Genomic DNA, 22,400 nt, shown 5'->3' on the forward strand with positions numbered 1-22,400 from the left:
CTCACTTACATCCTACTCCCTTTTTGATCTATCTATCTATCTATCTATCTATCTATCTATCTATCTATATATATATATATATATATATATATATAATTGTAATTCAACAATTGTAATGTCTGATTTTCTTTTCTTTCTTTCTTTTTCTTTTTTTAACAGCACCACGTCTCTGTCATTCATTAAGGCGGAGCATTTTGGCCCCTCCCAGCCTCCGTACAGCTACTCTAAGCAAAACAACAGCATTTTACTCTTTAGTCTCATATCTGAGCCTGTGCTGATCATGTCAGCGGGTTTTATTCAGGCTCCACCGTTTATTTAATTACTTTATGATTATTACTGTCAGCCTGACGTCATGGATTACTTACTGCAGGTGAAACTCGGAGCTCTGTTCGGTTTGCTCTTCTTGACTCTGCTGTTTGGATTCATCCCCGTTCGGATCAAATGGTTCAGAGACACCAACGGCACTGGTCAGTTGGAGACGATCAAATCTAAGTACTTTTACACTATTATTATTTTATTTTTTTTAGCCCGAATGAAACGGGATGAGTTGTTGATGCATATCGACTACTAAATGTACCATATATTTGAGCAGCCTTTTAAGAAAATCACCAGCTAATAATAAATCGTCTGTTATTGTAACGGACTCTGGTGAGCCATTGACGTCCCAGGGTTTAAAGTAACAGAGCAGCTGAACTCCATACGGGAATCACATGTTTTAGTTTCACATATTGATATGGTAATTACTGGCTGATGATTTTATCAATGGTGACCAAGAAAGCAGCTCGATTATCTGAATTAAATAGATTACTGATGATTAAGCGATAACAACAAACTAGTCTCATTTAATTAAAGGTGAGAAAACACTTAGATTCATAGTTTTGTGTATTTTATTTATTTGGGTTCATGCTTCATTGTTGTGCACCTAAAACTGCCACAGATTGATAGATTAGAAAACAATAGTAGTCTCTTTAATAAGGTTGATAAAAAGATATACATGTACAACAATCCGGCTCTTTTTCTGTTATCAAGCTTGTAGATACAAATCAGCAATTGTAGTTAAGCTCCAGTGTTTCAGTTAGGTCACCTGATTCATACAAAGTCTCTATAACTCGTGGTTCCTTATTCATTTAAATGAAAATAGTAGCTAAAAAAACAAAAAAAAAAACAGTGAATTATTTTTGTGAGTCAAAGTAATTCCGATCTGGTAGTAGAAACTTATTCAAATAAAAGATAAATATTTATTTGTCTTTTTTGATTGAAATGTGCTGGAAACACTTGACAATGAGTGAAGATAATATTAAGTAGGTAAAACTTGCAGGTATGTTTGTAAAAAGCAGAACCATGTGCATCGGTCAACAAATGTGGAAGGAAATAAATCAAAAATGTGCATTAAGAGGAACTGACCACTCTGCTGACTCAGCATTCACACGTATCAACAAAACCATGAAGCGGGTCGTTTTCTTTTTTTTTTGTTTTTTTTTTCTGCATTAGAAATAATTAAAAAAACAAAAACAAAGGCCTTAACGGCCTGTAGGCCTGGGCAATATATTCAAGATTTATTGAGATTTCTATTTTGGTGATATTTAAAATGACAATATCGCCTCTAACAATATGTTTTATTTGATAGCTTATTTTGTATTAAAATACTGGTCTTAGGAGTTGCTGCTTTCACCACTTCTCAGAACAGCCTGAAAAGTACAGTTCGATGGTTTTCTGAGTGTGTCCTAACCCAGACTTTTCCCTAAACAAGCCACACTACAGAACTCACTCACACGTGCTGTCTCTTAGAGGAGAAAAAGCCAAAAGTGGCACATATTGTGCTGCTATTGGTTAATAAATGTGCCTGTGTGGCATTTTACATCGGCAAATTTGACCGAGAATTGTCTCTCTGGTAAAACTGACTTTAAAAATATTGAGATTTAAATCGTATATCGCCATTTTGAGAAATGATTTTTGGTTCATATTACCCATCCCTTACAAACCGATATAATCCAATATATATATATATATATATATATATATTTTTTTTTTTTTTTTTTTTTTTCTGATATTGGGCCAAAATCGAATATTAAAAACAAGTTGTGCAATATAAATGCTTAAATTGTTCACATGTTCTTAAGTGATCTGTTTTCTTATATACAAGATGATAAAATATATGTATATCTTTGATTTATCTGAGAAGAAGTAAGGAAGCACTGTGGGAAATAATAATAATAATAATAATAATGGCTTGGATTTATATAGCACTTTTTTGGAGAACACTCAAAGCGCATTACAGAAGCCATTATTCCTTCACTCACATCAGTCATACCAATGGTGGTAAGCTACAATGTAGCTCCAGCTGCCCTAGGGCAGACTGACAGAAGCGTGGCCAACATTTCGCACCTATGTTACCACCACCAACATTCATACGAGGCAATGTGTGTAAAGTCACACAGACAAAACAACAATTACTTGGATGGAGCAGGACTCAAACCCCAAACCTTTGGTTTGTGGATGACCCACTCTTCCACTAACCCACAGTCGCCCGTTCCTGCTTTGCTCAGGAATGGTTTCACTAACTTCATTCAGTTCCCCAGAGCTCAATTTAACGTGGTATCCTTGACATTTTGGATGAGGAAGTTGTGATGGACAACATCAAGCACCCTGTTGTTGTTAACACAGGCAGTCTTTGTGCTGAACATTGGAGTGTTTGGTATTTGATAAGAAGGTATAACACATCAGTGAATCTGACCTTTCCTTTTGCTCTTCCCATCACTTCATCTTTAAAAGCAGACTTTATTGTTTGGTTTCCTTCGCAGAGGCACATCGCATTGTGCTGAGTCTCATCAGCTGTTTCGCCGGCGGCGTTTTCTTGGCAGCGTGTTTTCTCGACATCATTCCAGATTATTTATCGGACATCAGAGCGGAGTTGGATGTTAGGAAAATAGAGGTAGGTGAGGCCACGGATCCCAACACATTTCCTGAAATCCTTCAGGAGAATTTGTTATAGATTCAAGTGTCCTTGTATTATATAGACATTTTTCTGGGCACAAAAGTTGACAAAACAGTCTTTTATTTATTTATTATTCATTTGGTAACACTTTACTTATGGTTTTATACATAAGGCTGACATTACGCTGTCATTAATATGACACGACACCTGTCATTAGCATGAATAAAGTGTTATAAAGGCTGTCATTGAGTGTCGTTCACTAATCTATGACACCTTTGGAGCTATGTTGGCATTTTTTTGGGTTAAGTGGAGGGATCTTGTGGGGGTTAGGGTAACAACGACACTTAGTAACAACTTCATAACACCTTATTCATGCTAATGTCGGGTGGCAAAAACGAAGAGCGTAAAGTGACTAAAATGGGCCAAAATCAGTCAAGAGTGGCCAAAAAATGGCAAATAAAAACAACCAGGTGGTATGTAATAGCAAAGGGTAGCTTGTGGAACAAAAAGAGATAAAATGTTGAGGAAAAGGAAACAAGGGGTAATTATTGCGCAAAAGTTAGCTCAAAGTGTCCAAAAAATGTAAGAAAGGAGAAAAATAAATAAAAAATAGGAAAAAAGTGGTATTGATTGACAAAAGGTAGCTAACGTCTGAAAAAAGTTTTTGAAAAGGGGCAAAAATGCGACAAAGGAAGTTGCAAAATGGGACAAAGAAATAGGTAAAAAGGGGTTAAAAAGTTTCCCCCTTAAATTAAAGTTAAGACATAAAGAGCCACAAGTTGAGCATCACTGACTTAATAATGGCTTTTATGTGGTGTCACTTATAATGTAGTGGCTAATTTTGCATTAATAGATGCGTTTATAGTGTTTATATATTTTTGTTCTCAAGAGGATTTCTCTATACAGTCATGTAGCTACAGTAGATGTCTACCCTCATTACTGCTAAGATCTGTTTTTAATATGGATTCATTTAATTCTAACTTCAGACTTTCTGGATAAATCTGAGAATGTGTACGGGTTATTCATTATAATCAGAGGGTTAACCTGGGCCATCACTGAGGGGTGTTGAGCAAGTCCCTTAACCTTAACTGATCCTGTTGTACGTCCTGTTACGGTGAAATTTACGGTTACCTCGTCTTTGACTTGAAAACACACTCTGTGGTGATAAATGATGAAGACCAGACAGCAGAGATGATGAAGTAATAAAAAATGATTTAATCTAAACTAAATAAAAAAGTACAAAGCGGGATAGACAAAGCAGTGGTCTCCTCTGGCCAAAGGAGAGATGCGAAGAAGCAGGAGAAGAAGAAGAAGGGCCCAAAAGTTCCTTTCACCCACATTTATATCCCACTGTCCCACCTTCCCCCTTCCACAGACAACAAAGAAGAGACCAGGGGGGGAAGGTCAGTCTGCCGGAGGTGACACCTTCGATGTCGGGGTGAAAGTTAGATGTGTGTGTGTGTGAGTGAGTGTGTGTGTATGTGAGTGAGTGTGTGTGTATATGTATATGATGTGTGTGTGTGTGTAATGGCTACCCCCAAGAAGAAGAAGAAGAAGAGAAAACAGGCACAGAGTTAAAAAACAAATTATCCCCTTAATCATACTCACATGACAAATATAAATGCATCATTAAACATTATTAGATAATTTGCTACGACAGTCCTTTGGATAAAAGCATCTGCTGGATTAAACTTTAATCTTGTAATCTTATTAAATCAGCAAGAAGTGTCTGTCACACAAAGAAAAAAATAAGAAATTAACATTAAGTATAGAAATAATAGACATGCTAATATTAGGGTGAAAAACACAAAGAAAAAAACATAAAGTAAAACACTGTTTAGTTACAGAAAACTATGTCTGAATGTTTTTGCATAAGTCGATTCTCTGTTATTATTAATCTGTAACTACCAATAGTTTGTAATGAGCTGGGGGAACAATACTGTAGATTTTTACATATGAAGACAAATATTTCTTCTGGAAATTTGTAGAAATTAAAATTACAACTATTATTTTTCCCTTGAAAGTCAATTACAATTACATTCTCAGTGATTAAAGTTCAGTAACAATGAATTATAATTACTGAGCCTTTAATATTAAACGTAACCTTCCTCTTGTGTTAGCTTTCTGTTAGCATCTCTTATGATAACAGGTCCGTTTTGACCCATTACTTAAATAAGCTGTAAAATACAGTAAACCACTACTTTGTTACCTTGTTAGGCTTCTTTAATCATTAGAATATTGGTTATTAATATTTTTGGTGTGGGCGTCAGAGCCTTTTTTGTGTTTGTATACTTCTAGATTTATATATTTTTTATGTAAGCCATAGAACTGGTTCCATAGGTTTACATCATAAATGACAAGTTTTTATATAATTTCCATGCGAATTGCAATTAAACAGTGAATTATCTGAACTCAATTACAACAGCAACTTATTTTTCCAATTACGCGATTACAGTTATAATTGACCCCATCCCTGCTGTTGACTTTCGTTCTGTACTTTCAGTATAAATGTATTCTTTATTTTGGTCTGGTTCAGACGGAATTCCCCCTCCCAGAGTTCATCATGGCCGGGGGTTTCTTCCTGGTTCTCATACTCGAGAACATCGTCCTTAACTTCCGAGAGAGGAGAGGCTCGTCGGCCGAGCACTCGCCGCTCATTCAAGACAGCAGAAATGGACACGGACACGGACACGGGGGGGTCGCACTCCCAGACCTGGAGGGCAGCAGTGGCCACCACGTCCACGTGGACCTCCAGGCTCACTCTTCCTTTCGCTCCTTCATGCTCTTCCTCTCGCTCTCCATTCATTCGGTGTTTGAGGGTCTCGCCATCGGGTTGCAGAACATCGAGGCGAAGGTGAGGACGGATCAAAAAATGAAGCCGACTGTTTGTTTGCTGCTTTCACTTTAATACAAACTAAACTATAAGCTTCTGTGTGAAGGGAGTCCTGCTCAGCTTAGGTTTCACTGACACATAGAAAGCTGAGTGAGGATATTAATTAGGACATTAATTCTCTACAGCTTTATATGAAGATAAATCTTTGTGTGCATTTATTTGACCTAAACTGAACTAGAATTGGAATCAACCTCGATTAACCCACTTTCATTACATATGAGTAAAAGCCACTTCTGGTAAGATTATTTTTGTCCTCTTTTTGAATAATATGTTAAGGTTTCATTTATTCAGACAACTTTTCCACCTTGTTCTCCCCTCACACGTTCCGACTGTCAACTGCCAGTCTTCGTCAGAGGCATCTGCTGATCGCTTTGAAGTTATTCAAAAAGAAGACAAGAAGAATCTTGTTGGAAATATTACGCGGAAGCAAAGGAAACTTCAAAGGAAACATCAAAGCAATCAGCAGTCGGCTCTGATATGTAATATTTCCAGTGAGATCCATTTTGTCGGAAGATGATAATTTCCTGAAAAACCTTGTCTGAATAAACAAAATCTTAACCCACTGTTCAAAAAGAAGACAAAATAAATCTCGCTGGAACTATTACATCTAAGTCAAACGAAACTTCAAAGGAAACATCAAAGACAATCAGAGGAACTCCTCTGACAAAGACTGACGGTTGACAGTCGAAACAAATTTCCTCAAAAACCTTGTCTGAATAAACGTAACTTCAACTTAACATGTTTTTTCTCGTCATTTTGTGTATTATTTGTTGTCATTTTGGTCAATTTTCTCATTTTGGCTCTCTTTCTCTCACTGAAGCCTGTCTACACTTCAAACAAAACCCAATGAAAGTCTTTTAACTCACAAACGAAACAATGAAACAGTCACAACAAGAAGTTTTTTCTTCTTTTTTTTAGGTTCTAGAGATCTGCATCGCTATCCTTGTGCACAAGAGCATCATTGTGTTCAGCTTATCCATTAAGCTGGTCCAGAGCGAGGTCCGGCCCTTCTGGGTGGTCGCGTACATCGGGGTGTTTGCCGTCATGTCACCCTTGGGCATCGGCATCGGCATTGCAGTGATCGAGGCCCAGCTGCGAGCCGGAGCGCTGATCCAAGCCGTCCTGGAAGGGTTAGCTGCTGGAACCTTTGTCTACATCACTTTTCTGGAGATCCTCCCACATGAGCTGAACTCACCGGGAAAGCGGCTCCTCAAGGTGCTCTTCATCCTGCTGGGCTTCAGCATCATGGCGGCGCTGACGTTTTACGGCTGACACTCCTCATTACTGCAGTTTGTGGCTCACTTTAGTTCACCAAAAAAAAAAAAGAAAAAAGTGTGCCCGCAACTGGAGGGTTAGCGTCAGCTCTAATGAAACTAGACAGTACGTTGACTTTTTTATGTTTAAAGATACTTTTATAGCTTTTTATGACTGAGGAGTCCTGACATCTTTGTCTATACCACAATTTTTAATGAGAGAAAATGTGATGGTGTGTAAATACAATACATCTAGGGAGGAATCCCTACAGTTATCACTAACTTTATATTAAACTAACAAACCTCTTTTTACAACCAGAAGTGGCTAGAAACACAGAACTGTGTTTTATGTGTATTTGTATGTTTTCTCACACCAGGGTCAATTACAATTTTTAATTACAATTCCGTCTTCAATTATCCATTTTCAGTTAAAGCTCAATTACGATTGAGATAATTACAGTTATTATTTTCCCCCTGAATGTCAATTACATTCTCAAAAACTAAAGTTCAATTACAATTAATCACAATTACTGAGTCTGAAATAAATAATTCCATAAAACTTCACCTTCCTCTTACAAAGTCAATTATCTGAACTCAATTACAGTTTCAATAGCAACAGATTCCCTACAATTATGATTATAATAATCATAATTTTAAATGATTATCAATTACATAATTATAATTGACCTCAACCCCCAGCTTATACACATACTTAATAGAATCATTTTAACACATTAACACATGTTGTCTTTATGTTTACATGAAGAATCAAAGAGGCAGTGCCTTAACGTGCTTTTGCTTATTTTAAAGTCATGTTTGAGCAGCATGTTGGCTTTGTTGTTAGCACTTTGGCGTCATTGCACAAAGGCTCTTTGTTTGATTATTGTGTTAGAGCACAGGTGTCAAACTCAAGGCTCTGGGGCCAAATCCGGCCCTTTAAAGCATCAAATTCGGCCCGATTGCGAAAGTAAAAATGATAGAGAAAAAAACCAAACATAAAATATGTTGTAAGTGACCAACTAATTAAGTTTTAGATATCTCAGCTGCTCCAAATACAAAAATGTATTTAAAATCCACAATATTTGCGGTTGTTATATCGCATGTCAGCAATCTCAAATTATTACACAAAAATCATTTATATATCATTTATACGTGGAAGTGCAAACCAGGGCACATTAATGATGAATTAGCTTTTTCCCCCCCACCTATAATCTGTGGCCCACTTCAGCTCAAACTGGGCCCTGAACTAACATGAGTTTGACACCCCTGTGTTTGCATGCATCTGTGCTGCTGTAGACCGGAGTCTCGTCCAGGGTGTGTCGCCCTGCTTTGCAACCCGATGTCAGCTGGGAATCGCCATAGATCAGTCGTGTCAAGCTCAAATGTCACAAACAAAATCTGTCCAAGCAGAGCATTTATTTTGTTTTGATTTCTATTAAGAAAATGTCATTATTTTTCTGGTCAGGCTTGAGAAATAATCACTGGTACATTTTCTATGGAAAAGAATGCACTGTAAATTAAATTCGAACAATTGAGACAATAGTTTTTTTTTTCCTTTTCATGCTGATCGTATGGCACATTACAAACTGACTGAAACCTTTATTTGTTAAACAGATGACAATATCATGTTTGGACTGACTTGTTATGACTGTGGAACCTCAGAATCCTTTGTTTACTCATTGTATTATTCTTTCTGTCTGAATTCTGAATGAAAACCATTGAGTGTTTTGTGTGGTTCAGTTTAAAGAGTTTGAAGTCTCAAAGTTGAATGTATAGCATCTTTAAGTGGACGAACCGCGTGTGTGTGGTATAAAAGCGACAAGTGCGTATTTAATGGGTCCAATGTGTCAGTGGCACACCTTGGTTGACTTCTACACTGGCGTTGCAGCAGTAAAGTGCAACAGCTGATCCTTTTTCCCTTCAAGTGATGCACTGAACGTTTCTGTGCAATGAAAAAAAAAAAACACACAGAAAGTTGGAAAGTCTTAGCAATGATTTACAGCCTGTGTGCCATGATGACGTTATTTCTGGCTTCTCGTCACAGGTGATGTTTAGTTTAGCCAAAGAAAATGAAGAGCTGTGATTTTTTTTCTACCTCTGCATGTTGAAGTTTGAAAAAAAAAAAAAAACAAGCACATATAAATGCGTGCCTTAAGATTTTTCATCTTTTAGGGGGAAAAAAAAAGTTGTTTTCCCGACTGATCAGAAATAAAATGACAATTTCCTGTATAAAATGTTGTGTGTGTTTATTGGTGGTAAACCAATTCAAACTGTTTTTGTCCATTGAAATATTATAACCAGATAGAACATTTTTTCTGTGTATAACAATGAAATCATAATGAAACAAAAGTCTAGTCTGGTTCTCCAGGTTTCAGCTACCTTTTTTAGATGTATTTATACTGCTTTATTACTGTAATTTAATGCAGCTACAGACTGTCTGTGCCACAAGGGGGGAGTGTTGACTCGTGTGTTATCTTTCAACAGCTGAGTTTTAAATTGTTAGCACTAATAATACCATATTATTGTTTTTTTTATTCTCTATTTTTTTTTTTAACTTAACTTTTGCATCTAACAAATTATGTTAGATTATATTTTTCTTGTCATGACTTAAAGTTAAAGTTACACCTTCCAATCAATGTGTTCAAAAATCACACCGGGAAATTAGCAGATACTGTCCTGAATTCCCAAATTATTCACACGATCGACATTCGCACATGTTGGATTGGTATTACCAAGGTTGGATGTATATATTAAGCATAAATCCTAAAGGTTTGCACCAAAAGGGCATCATACATACAGTATGTGAAGCATGGCAGTGGTAACATCATGGCCCAGAGTCATTTGTATCAATTACAACCTTCCAGCTTGTCCTGGAAATAATAATAAATGACAAGCTTCAAAAGAAGAATATAAATATTGGAAGAAATTTAGTTGATTCAGTCCAGGCCCAAACTTTTCAGGGTTGTGCTTAGTAATCTTAGCAATATCTGCAATTTAGCATGCGTTTTTACAAAAAAAATTCAAACTAAAGGCACCTAGTGCTGTTATAAAAACCAGAAAAGTGACTTAAATGGTAGTTTAAGACTGAAAATAACTCTCCTTGTTTCATTTTGAGTAAAGGTGGGATGATACACTGAGTTCACGATACAATAGACAATAATGGGCTTAAATACAATATTTTTTTAAAGGATAAAAAAAACAATTGTGCTTGAAAAAATAACCATGTTTTCATATAAATTTAACTCTGGACTTACTTACATACTTACTCTGGGTACGACCTTTTCAATTCAATATAAAAACAATATTAAAAAATTAAATCTAACCATAACAATCTGGATCCCTTTGACGATACATCTTGTGACGTTTTAATAACGCAATATCTTGTTGCGTGATACATCGCCTCACCTTTACTTTTGAGTTGATCCCACGTGTTTAGACACTGTCCTTATTAATAAATAGATGAACCAAAGATGTGTTCTTTATCCCAGTGAATGAATCACACTGAAGTCAGTGAATCCACTGTAAACAATGATATCTGACTCACACAAGCAGATCTTTGTAAACGCATCATTTCCCCACGAAGCACAACTGATTCTCCTTAAATGTCAAACAACTCTGCTTCAAATCGTCTCATTATCATCAGTCTTATCTTCTCACTGCTTAAGAACTGCTAATTACTCTTTTACTTAAATCTTCAGTGGAAAAGTTTATAGTTTAAGAGCGTGTTTTTCAACCCATAATGAGAAATAAACAGCAGATTTGTTAGAAAGGCTCCAGATGTTTTAAGTTATTAGGCTAAGTCATTGTTTATGATTATTTGCATTTAATGTGTCCACCTTAAGGGTTCATGTTAATTCACCAATCAAGTCAATAAACTGTGAGCCCCAGCAAACAACATGTGGTTACAGCTCCAGTAAAAAGCTATAGAATGACACCAACAAGCAGTAATATTAATAAAACAATTCTATATCCATCCACAGTTGCCTTGACAGGCTTCACTGATCAGGTTATCAAAAAAAAACAATAATAAAAAAAAACATTAAAAAAGTTTCTAAAAAAAACTTCAAATAAAAAAATCCATTAAAAAAAGTGTGTGAATGGAAATAATCATTTAAAACCCCAATTTATTTCTTTGATTAAAAGCTTTTTATTGATTAAAAATATTTTTGATTGAATAATAAAGACACACATATGTGATACCTATATACATGATAACATGGCCAAAATACAAAAATGACTTCACGCAAAAATACATTTTCAAATAAGATAATAACTCACTTTATTCAAAGAAGAAAGAAAAAAAAAACACTTGTGTTCAAATGCTGTTTTTTTTTTTTTATATATATATATAGGTGTCAAATGTTTATTTATGGTCTCTTTTGACTAAAATCACTTTTTTTTTTTTTTTTTTTTTCTTTTTTTAAATCAAAAATATTTTATTTTTTGTTGAAAGTACCTTTTTTTTAACCCATCTCTGCTCCTGCAGGGATGGGTTAAATGCAGAGGACAAATGTAATATCCGTTATAACATACAGTATATGACCAATAGAGGAGAAAGCCTATGTTTAATCTTTTAATCTTAATCTTAAATACATACATTTGCTTCTAAAGGGTTTCCACTTTTTCTGTCCAAAGAGACATTAAACCATGGAGGCCACCAATGATCTGAAGATGTGCTGTTGAGATTCAGGCATGGATTAACCTTACTTTAAGGACACTGTGGAGGGTTATTTGCTTTGAATTGACTTTATTGTGCCCACGTCCTATAAAGATAATAGATAATATTATAATAATGCAGATTAGGGATGCCCTACAGGTGTTGTCTGCCGTTTTATAGATAAACAGACCAAATAATGAATGTACCTTTCTACTTTGAGAAATGTCTGAGGACACGACTGTTGAGGGAACACTGATCTGACCCTTCTCCTTTTGTCCTTAGGGGTGGAATGAGTCAGATGGTCTAAGAACAGCTCTGATAGTGAACATTTAGCACTGAATGTTGAGTGTTGTTGAATGCTGATATTGACGTTGAATTGTGACTTTTTTCTAAATTCTTGCTTGTGTTGTTTGTCGCTTTTGACAAAAGCATCTCGCTCAAATGAAATTCAGAAAATGAAATGTAGAATTGTTCTTTCTCTACTTTTTTTCCAGCATTCACAGCATTAAACTTTGAGGTACATGCATGTGTGATGATCCATCCCATCCAGACATGTCTCACCCGTGGGGGGTTGGGGGGATGCAACACCTGCACTTTCATAAAAGCAAAAATTCACCCCCCTCATTTTTTACAGAGGGATTCGTTGTTGAAAATGTATTGGTCTAGTTAGATTGATTGATTGAATGGTGATCCAGCCAATCAGAGCCAGCCATTTGACAAAGCCACTGTTCCGATAAGGTAAACAAAGAGTTAACGGCGTTAAGTTTAAGTAAAGTAATGAAAAAAAAAATGAGCAACAGGTGGCAAAGAATGGTCCAAAAGTGACTAAAATGAGCCAAAAGCAGCCAAGAGTGGCAAAAAACATGTGGTGTGTAATGGCAAAAGGTAGCTTAAATTAGCATAATGTGGCAAACAATTGTAAAAAAAAAAAAAAAGGGCAAAAATGTGAAATAAAAAGAGGCAAAATGTATGAAAAAAAGGAAATTATTAAAGTGGCAAAAAAATTTGGTTAATAATCGACAAAAGTTGGATAAAAGTGTCAAAAATAATTTGCAATAAAAGGACAAAAATTAGGAAAAAGGGATATTTCTTGGCAAAAGGAAGCTACAATCTGAAAAAAAATAAAATAAAAGTGTCAATTTTTTTTGAAAAGGATATAAAAAAAAATGGGACAAAGGAAGATACAAAATGGCCAAAGAAAAAGGTAAAAAAATAAAAAGGGGGTTAAAAAGTTTCCCCATTTTAAAGTTTTATGGAGGAATAATAATCAAAATTAAGGCATAAAGAGCCACATGTTGAGTATCCCTGACTTTAGTAAATTTTTAATTTAATTTAAATTTTTAATTTAATTACATTTTTTGGTTTTAGTAAATTCATTTAATAAACTAAATTGGGAGTCGACGGTTGCCCTACCCTTACTTTTAAAATGGCTGCTCCACCCTGATCCCGACCACCTAATGCGTCTCTATGAACAGATCATTGGTGTTGTTCTTTCAGCAGACGCCATGAAATAATTCACTTTTTGTCTGTTTTTATATAAACATGCCTTTTCTACAGGCACTGAATAAACTAATTGTACATCATATGAATTTCATAAGAAATATTTCCTCATGTCCTCATGTTCAGGCGTGATTATTGGTTGGCTCGGACGGTGACCTCACCAGCAGGAATTTCTACGCATCAAGGAGTTGGACTGAGTCTCGTGGACAAAGGGATTTGGCCGTGTTGTCTGATGGGACACATGGAGGCCTTGTTAACCCTGGTTTGTCTATGGGAGCGAATAGGAGGCCATTCATAAACGTCCGCTAATGATGAGAGGTACTGATATGGAGAAACAATAGTACAGTACGTCTGCCAGCTCTGGGTTACAGAGGCCTCAGTGTGTGGAGAAGTGAACGGTTTCAGAGTTTACTCACAGCTCATTAACCTTTTCTCAGCTGTAGCATCAAACCCTCAGACATGAGACACTTCATTCTATTAGGTTTAGATACTTTCTATCCTTGATGAAATCTTCACCGCAAGCCTGCACTGATACAGCATTTCAACTGAGAGATTTAGATTTGATAAACTACTTCACTGGAAGTAAACTTATTATTGGGAAATGAGGATTAAATAAGAACAAACAGGAACACTTTTTTTTTTGTTTTTTTTTTTTACAAACTGACCTCGACAATAACTTTCTCTGAACCTTAAAGGGAGACTAAACTCAAAAACCCCTTTTTGAGTATGAAGTAGTGCTGTTGAATGATTGTTGTTCAACTTTGATCCAAATATTTCAGTTTGGCACGTTTTGCTGTAAAGATGTAAGAGTGACTGCCCTCTATGGGTTGAAAATCGGCTATTACAGTTACATTTAGCTATTGGCTGAGAATGGTGGTTTGTGATGTTTTGGTGGCTTCTGACATCACAAACCAACACTGTTGGCCCCGCCCCTTCAATAAGAACTATCACCTGTGGACTCTGTGAGAGAGAGAAAGCATTGCCCCCCCATCGTCGTCAAAAGTTTTCATTACAGTTTTCCCAATTTTATTCAACAAAATACATTTCTTAATATAATCTACATAATATACAAATATTTAAAGTGTCATAAAACACAGTGACTGTACAAAATATATATGAATTCATTTGTTATTTTTTGGCGCTCGAGTCATGTGACCTTCGTCTTCCTGTCTTTAGGTTGGTTCTTCTTCTGTTGCACAATTCTTCTTCACGATGTAAATGGTGAAGCAACACTGCGCCCAGCAGTTCATGTATGGTACTGCAGCAAAAAATTAAGCAGAAAGTGTCCGCTTTGATGAAAATGTATCTAGTCTACATTATCAATTATGTTACTAATCATTTTTGCATTATTGTATATTTTGCACACATTGTTGTTGGCGCAAATCTCGAGACGGTCTATTTCAAGAATCTCAAACTCCGCCTGTGTAGAACAAACTGTGTGAGCAGAAAAATGGCCTTATGAGCATTCCATAAACTTATCCAAATGCATGTACAGCATCCAATTTATTGGGCTTTTGCCTGTTTAACTCTGACCATGTTTTGTGCTGCTTTTCTGAGCATTAACATTGCCAACATGAACTGATTCCAATGTGCAGTCACAAAGTACATAACCCATGATCTGGCAGCTAAAGCAGAGCACTTCCCTGTGTGGAGGAATGTCGGCAGCGGAATGTTAAGATGTGAAGTCACTCACTCACATGATATATATGTTTTTTTTTCTATCTTCAACAGAGGTTTGAATCCCACCCTTTTGTGTCACATGTGTAATTATTGTGGTTGTTCTGTGCATAACAGGCACAGCAGGAAGAGGAATAACATGATAATTTTGTCCTAAATATTAACAACTAAAGCTTCTGTTATGGAGGACCAAATCAGCCATGATTACAAATAAATAAATTAATGAATAAATAAATACATACTTACAGATATATGCCATAAATACCAAAATTAATAAATAAACCACTCAATACCTAATATATGCCATAATAAATTATATTTATTTATTTATTATTCATGCTCTCTGAGTTTCCTTGTGTTGTTGTTACTATTAACACTATTTTTATAAGAGAGAGGTTGGATGGACAGAAAACAGATGTGATTCGTTTTTCTATAGAAAAAAAAAAAAAAGAAAGAAAAATCAAGCACAAATTGCATGATTTATTCAATGTCTTTGTTTTCATCATAATGGGAGTATATTTAAATCTGCAGTCCTGCATGTTATAGCTGTCTCCATTCTCTAAGACCTTAGTCTAAAACAGTGCTTTTCAAAGTGTGTGGCACGCCCCCCGGTGGGAAATAGAGGTAAGACAAGTGGGGCGTGACAAACAGGAGGAAATTTATAATTTCATACCAATCTTCTTTAAAATCTTCTTTCATTGACGACAAAGATCATTAACACATACAAAAAAACAAAAAACGCCTAATAATGAATAGCCTAGAAATGAAAAGAGTATTACATTATTAGACTGCATTACATATGCAACCAGAAACATAATGCAACTAAAGTCCAAAAATAATGATTCACGTCAGCATGTGAAGTGGAGCTGAATGATAAACTTGACTTAGAATAATTCTTTTAAGCTTTTTTGAACCACTGATCTAAATAATGTGTTATCATCCTGATTAGCGAGAGTAAGCCTCTGCTTATAGTGGCACCTGTTAGAACAAGACGACATTTAAAACATGCAGGACTGGTGTCCTCCAGGACCAGATTTTGGCATTGCTCTTGTCTTTAAAGGTCTCTGTGATGGTCTATCTGTGTGGTAACCCTGTGACAAACTGGAAACTCCTAAATCAACTGGGAAAAGTTCCATTCCAGTATCCCACAACCCTGATATTTGATGGATAAATCACATCATCTGTCGCAGAGTAGAGCACTTCCACTCCCTCTCCATCCCACTAACTTCTCTGGTTGCAGTGTCTAGATTAGCCTCTGTTTGTAATCTGTGGTGTCCCCCTAATCCCACTCAGAGGGAGATGTTGGTGTGACTCCTCCCCTCCTGCTCCTCTTGCCTCCTGCTCCCTCTTCTGTCACTTTCTGTGGGTCTCCCATCCTGTCTGCTCAAGGTAAGAACGCTCTCACACAGAACAGCCCATACAAATAGGATTCATTTCATTTTTTCCTACAACATTTACTGTGAGAATAATAAAAATAATAATAACAATAAAGAATCATTATAATATAATAATGTGTTACATTGTTTTGGATGTTGTTTTTCTTTTTAACTTTTTTAATTTGTAACTGCATCTGTGTTTTGATTCTTGAACATGAGGAATACATTTTTGTTTTGATTCATGTAATCAAACTTGATCAAAGTTATGTCATATTCTCCACCACTTTAAACTTCTTCTTCATGCAACATGATCACATTATCTAACAGGTATTTTAATATCTATTCTAAAAACTGAGTGACCATTTCAAAATGAGCTAAAGTGTTTTATTTTTATTTATGTCCTCAAGAATGAAAATATCAAAGCATAAAATTTGTATTTTTCCTTATTTTCTTTTATTTATATTGACTTAAGATCCACACTTTGCTTTAATCTGACCAACTCTGCTGTGCTCTCGTCCCAGTTTGTCTTTGCAGTGTTGCTGCTTTGAGCTGCTGCAAACATGGCTGCTGTAAGTTTATCTACTCCCCTGAGGTTAACCTTGTGTTTATGTTGCTTTAGTTATCACATGGCTTCATGCTGCTGCTGCTGCTGCTGCTGCTGCTGTTATGTGATTTAATGAAGCCTGGAGTTGTTTTTAGTACCTTTTAGTAATCATGTGAAGCAGATTAACCAGGCTGATGATGATGTGTATTTGCAGTTTGACTCTAAAGCTCTCTGATGCGTTCAGGTTCTGTGGAAGCTTTGCTATAAACACCCCATTAAAGCTGCAGTATGTAAGTTTATTCTTTGGCTTCATTTGGTCAAAAAATCCATATTCACCTTTCTACATATTGTAACTCACAGTGTCCTGAGTGAACACTGAACCTCTTCTCCTTCTCTTGGCTCAGTATTTGAGCTTTAGAAATCCAGAAGCATGATGCGACCTTTCAGCCAATCAGAGATCTTCTTACAAACAGAGTGCTCCATGAGCTGTTTTTGAGTGTAACTATTGGCTGCCAGACTAAAGTCGACACTCCAGCAAGAGAATTCTCCGCGTTAGGCACAACGTTTACATGGCAAAGCAAGAGGAAAAAAGAAGACCGACGTCGTGAAGTAACAGTTTAAATTCGGAGATCTGCCTCGTACTGGTTTCAGAGGGAGAGTGAGAACAGACGGGATAAATCACATGTAAACTTAAGATAATTATTAATAATACAACACTGATACTTTGTGTTAGTTAGCCATAAACAACTGATGCAGTCTGTTATGTTCTTATAAATCAGTCCATGAAGTTGCTTTTTGCATGTGACAACACGTTTATTTCACCATAACATTAAACCAACCAAGTACACACGTCTCAGTTCCAGCCTTTCTGTACTCGGTGCTCAGCGGTCAAAAAGCATTTGCCCACTGGCTAACTGACATCTCACGTCACTAGGTGTGGCACTCCAGTTGCCCTAGTGTTTGCACAACTATGTACAAACACAACAATACATAGTCACATTCAATTAGCTCCTACAAGAAGAATATCCAAGGTGGAGAGAACAGACGCAATTCATTTGCAGTCTGGATGCGGAGTGATAGTTGTGCACGTTTACAAAGGGGACGATAGGTTTTGAAACAGGAAAGGGAGGGGGGTAATCTCACGATTCTACATACTGCAGCTTTAAACAATAAGCAACACTGCTCCGTCTCCATGCCTGAAGTCAAACTCAGACATTAACAGGCAGTGAATGAAAATGCTGATCTTAAAGTGATTGCTTGTTGGTCTTGACGCAGACCGGATCTTTCCGTATGGTGTCAGAGGAGGAGCAGGCCATGAGGTCAAAGCTGGAGCACTTGACAGTGAAGGATCATGGTCCAGTGTTTGGGCCTTGTCACAAACTGCCTGGACACACAATTCAAAAGGTGAACATGAATGTCGGGATGGCGTACGACATAAAGAGCCAAAGCCATAAAGGAGTTCTTAATGTTTCCATGTGTTTTTGTTGTCACTACAGGCTAAAGATGAGCTGAATGAGACTGATGAAAGGCGAGCGTCCTCCATGAAGGATCTGCGGGCTGTGATGAAGGAGAGATCAGCCGAGGGAGACGATCTATCCAAACTGGTGCTGGAGCGCTTTGGGGACAAACCAGATTCTTTGCTGCTACGCTTCCTCAGAGCTCGCAAGTTTGATGTAATCAGATCCCACGAGCTGATGAAAGGTAGAACATTTAAACATCCACTCGTACTGGGATGCAGATTCTTTTTTCCACAGGCTTCAGTAATTGAGGCTGAAACCTCTTTTGTGCTGCTCATTTGCATGAATCCTGTCCATCTCAGGGACGAAGAGGCATGTGGTTATTAATTGGCGGCTTTGAGGTGCTTGACAAAGCCCTGCTTTGTTTGAAATTAGGACAGTAAATTTACTTTATTCGTGAAGCAGCAGCGTGCTGCTGGGAAAGCAAACCAGAGCAGAAAAGAAAGTGTTTGAGAGAAAACTGATGAATGCATTAGTTTACTTTTATTCATTTCCACTTGTTGGAAGTCTTTGAGATTATGTAAAATAAGAATGAGGAGTATCTTCAGAGAGTCAGATAACTAATCACACTTTACCATCAGTAAAGACATATTTAAGCAGCTCACACAGAAGCTCTATGAAAATCATTTTGTAGAGAATGTTGCATTACTTCAACACCAACCACTCATGCTGCGCTGCTAATTATGTCACCCAGCATTCCAACATCAAGCGCTTGCACCAGTGTTGGGGTCAATTACAGTTTTCAATTACAATTATGTCTTCAATTATCCATTTTCAATTACAACTAAATTCTGTTTACGGTGACCAGCATTTTTTTTCAAATACAATTGTTATTTTTTCACTGAAAGTCAATTACAATTACATCCTCAATTTCTAAAGTTCAAATTCAATTAATCACAATTACTGAGCCTGAAATAAATAACTCCATAAAACTTAACCTTCCTCTTGTGTTAGCTTTCTGTTAGCATCTCTAACGATAACTTATTTAGCTCTTAGATGAGCTGTAAAATACAATAACAAATCATATCTTTCCTCTAATTTGTTTCTTAGCTCTTGGTTACCATGTCAAGGCTTCCTAATCAATGAAAATATTGGTATTAATGTCTTTAGTGTGGGCGCCTGAGCCTTTTCCTGTCAGTATTGCCCTAGATTTTCATTTTATTAAGCTAAAAATGATGAAAACTACATATGAAACATATTGTAATAATTATTAACTACGTATGTGTAAACAATAGAACTCTGATATGATTCACCGGTTTTGCCTTTTAATTAAATTGTGGTTTTTATAGAATTTCAATGCCAATTCCAATTCCAAAGTCAATTATATGAACTCAATTACAATTCAATTATGATTACAACAGATGTTTTCGATTACAGTTGCAATTATAATTAAGCCATAACTGTAATTAATGATCAATTACAATAATTGACCCCAACCCTGATATGCAGAGATTTGATCTTGATCTTCCAGGTGTGATCTACTGGTAAACATGTGGTCTGGGTCATAGGTTACGTGCGCTTCAGGAAGGACTATCCTGAGCTGTTTGAGAACATGACCCCTGAGGCGGTTCGCAGCACCATCGAGGCCGGCTACCCTGTGGTTCTGCCCAGCAGGGACAAATATGGCCACGTGGTCCTGCTCTTCAACATTGACCACTGGGATCTGGAGGAGATCACCTTTGACGAGGTGACTTTAAACTCACCTCACAGAGCAGATGAATGCATGAAATCTTCAAACTAGTTTTCTGATAAACTTCTCTGTGTTCCTCAGATCTTGAGAGCGTACTGCGTGATCCTGGAGAAGCTGCTCGAGAACGACGAGACCCAGATCAATGGATTTGTCCTCATCGAGAACTTCAGAGGCTTCACCATGCAACATGCCTCTGGGATAAAGCCAGCTGAGCTGAAAAAGATGGTGGACATGCTGCAGGTCAGAATAACTCAGAAAAAAGAGATGACTTAATAACAAGAATGAAAAGTGGGATACTTTTAACATCTTTGACTTTTTCCACAGGACTCGTTTCCTGCTCGTTTCAAGGCGGTCCATGTCACTCACCAGCCGTGGTACTTCACCACCACCTACAACGTGGTCAAGCCCTTCATGAAGAGCAAGCTCTTAGAGAGGGTATGAAGAGGGTCCCACTCAGTAAACTGCAACAGTAAAATGGGGTTTGGTCACTGAAAGCATGGACTCATGTGATAAATCCAGTTCTATTTGCTATCTAGAATTTAAATAGACATTTTATTTGAGGGTTAATAAAGTTACACACACCCTATTTGTATAGGGTATAAAAGTAATTATTAATAATTTGTGGTCAGTTTTATAATCAATGTTTGAGCTCATGAAAATCAGCAGCAGGATTTAATCCCTGGGGATGGTCTGTCAGGTATGTGTTTCCACACAAAGCAGGGAAAGATTAATAAATATATGCATCAGTGGTTCTGAAACCAGGTTTCCATAAAGGTACTTTAAATAAATATAATTAGATGCTCAATATCTGTTATATTTGTTGACGTATACTATACCAGTGTATGGAGCAGGGATGGGCATAAATGGGAGCCACAAAAAGATGATTGCGTGATCCAAGGGCTGCAATATCAGAATATGAGCTCAGCATTTACAATAATGACCAATCAGACTAGTAATACAGGGAACAATAAAGGGTTTTTTCAGTTTTTCGTTCTATTTTTGTATATATTTGTTGTAGTTGTTTGTTACCTCTGCCAAAGAGGTAATGTTTTCACCGGCGTTTGTCAGTCTGTCTGTTAATGTGGATGTTTGTTAGCAGGTTATCTCAAAAAATTTAATTTGGTGAGCTGATCTAAACCTGCAGCAGGTTTGCTTGCTCTAAGTGCTCTTGTTTTGTATGTTATGAGTAATTTTTGTGTTTTGGAGTAATTTTTTTGTTTCGTTTATTTTATGTATCATTTATGAATCATTTATTTTGCTTGAAGGGCTGAAGATGTATAATTTCAAAGAAAGGCTGTATTGACTGTAGCTTGTTTAGCTGATAATAAAGTTGTAGCATTGGAGCAGTTTGAGGACCAGTAAGTATCTCTCCAATGTAGTTTGGCCCCCAAAAAGCTGTTTGCATCGGGCCCCCACAAAGTTAGAAACATCTCTGCCTAAATCACGAGTAGTTTCTACAATCATGCATTTGTTGAACTGCGACTACACGAAGGTGGTGATCTAGTACCAGTGATCCTTCTCTGAAGTGCTGCTTCTTCATCTCCTCAGGTGTTTGTTCACGGGGAGGAGCTGGACAACTACCTCAAAGAATTTGAGGCAGAGATCCTGCCTGTGGATTTTGACGGTAAAGCCTCAGTGATCGACTGCCGATCCATCGCCACCAAGCTGTTTGGCTCAGAGGACACGGCTCTCTGAAGGACCAACCCTGTCATCAGTGGATCAGACGAGAAGATCCATGATTATTGAAGCAGTTTCTTTAAAGAAAAAAGTTAGAAACAGAATTGTTTGAATATAATTTGCAGAAACAGGAAAGAGAATGATGTGTAGATCTCAGAGAGAGAATAACAGTACAAACAAGAGAGCAGATCTAGTTTTTAGATGTTTTTAGCCCTGAACAAGCCATAATATACTTCCCTGTTTTAACTTTTGATACTCTGATGTCTAAGATACATTAAAAACTGCGTTTGTATTTTAGTGGGAAATCCAAGTTTGTAAGACACACGTGTAACAGACAATCCTGTTTTTCTTTCACCATTATCTCATTTACCTGAACCCTTTAAACGGCTGCATGACCCAATTTTATAAAGTGTGGACACAAAAAACAAAAATACAAGATTGAATGCTATTTTTGGTTGTTATTATCAGGATCATCATAGGTTTAGTGATTTTGCTATGAAAACGAAAAAAAATCTAAATAAATTATAAAACCAAAAGCAGATAAAGGGAAGGACCTGGTTTGAATCCTTACAAGCAAAGTGTGTTGCCTTATGTATGAAAAGAACAATACAAATAACATTTCCTTGCTTATTATCCAGATTTAAAGATCATTTATTTAAATATGCACTCGGGTGTTAACAA

At 36.7% G+C, this 22,400-nt stretch overlaps 2 protein-coding genes across 2 annotated transcripts; both read left to right on the top strand.

Annotated features, from left to right (window-relative positions):
• Window positions 1-223: 223 nt before the first annotated feature.
• Window positions 224-9,210, top strand: slc39a1 (solute carrier family 39 member 1). Its single transcript, XM_028443311.1, has 4 exons — window positions 224-467; window positions 2,802-2,932; window positions 5,472-5,789; window positions 6,747-9,210. Exons 1-4 carry the CDS (start codon window positions 353-355, stop codon window positions 7,098-7,100), a joined length of 918 nt encoding a protein of 305 aa, XP_028299112.1. The 5' UTR covers window positions 224-352; the 3' UTR covers window positions 7,101-9,210.
• Window positions 9,211-16,283: 7,073 nt separating this feature from the next.
• LOC114459692 (retinaldehyde-binding protein 1-like) lies at window positions 16,284-21,849 on the top strand. Its single transcript, XM_028441873.1, has 8 exons — window positions 16,284-16,304; window positions 16,813-16,860; window positions 18,111-18,239; window positions 18,332-18,536; window positions 19,861-20,039; window positions 20,124-20,282; window positions 20,367-20,477; window positions 21,591-21,849. Exons 2-8 carry the CDS (start codon window positions 16,852-16,854, stop codon window positions 21,735-21,737), a joined length of 939 nt encoding a protein of 312 aa, XP_028297674.1. The 5' UTR covers window positions 16,284-16,304; window positions 16,813-16,851; the 3' UTR covers window positions 21,738-21,849.
• The last annotated feature ends 551 nt before the right edge of the window (window positions 21,850-22,400 follow it).

The sequence above is a fragment of the Gouania willdenowi genome, chromosome 3, assembly GCF_900634775.1.
Source record: "Gouania willdenowi chromosome 3, fGouWil2.1, whole genome shotgun sequence".
Lineage (NCBI taxonomy): Eukaryota > Metazoa > Chordata > Actinopteri > Blenniiformes > Gobiesocidae > Gouania > Gouania willdenowi.

Excerpts from the sequence above, each read along its gene's own strand:
- slc39a1 (XM_028443311.1), top strand. The coding sequence starts at position 353 with ATGGATTACTTACTGCAGGTGAAACTCGGAGCTCTGTTCGGTTTGCTC. Across the intron at positions 468-2,801 it reads CAGAGACACCAACGGCACTG|AGGCACATCGCATTGTGCTG; the intron begins GTCAGTTGGAGA and ends TTTCCTTCGCAG. Across the intron at positions 5,790-6,746 it reads TGCAGAACATCGAGGCGAAG|GTTCTAGAGATCTGCATCGC; the intron begins GTGAGGACGGAT and ends TCTTTTTTTTAG.
- LOC114459692 (XM_028441873.1), top strand. Across the intron at positions 18,537-19,860 it reads ATCCCACGAGCTGATGAAAG|GTTACGTGCGCTTCAGGAAG; the intron begins GTAGAACATTTA and ends TCTGGGTCATAG. Across the intron at positions 20,478-21,590 it reads AGAGCAAGCTCTTAGAGAGG|GTGTTTGTTCACGGGGAGGA; the intron begins GTATGAAGAGGG and ends TCATCTCCTCAG.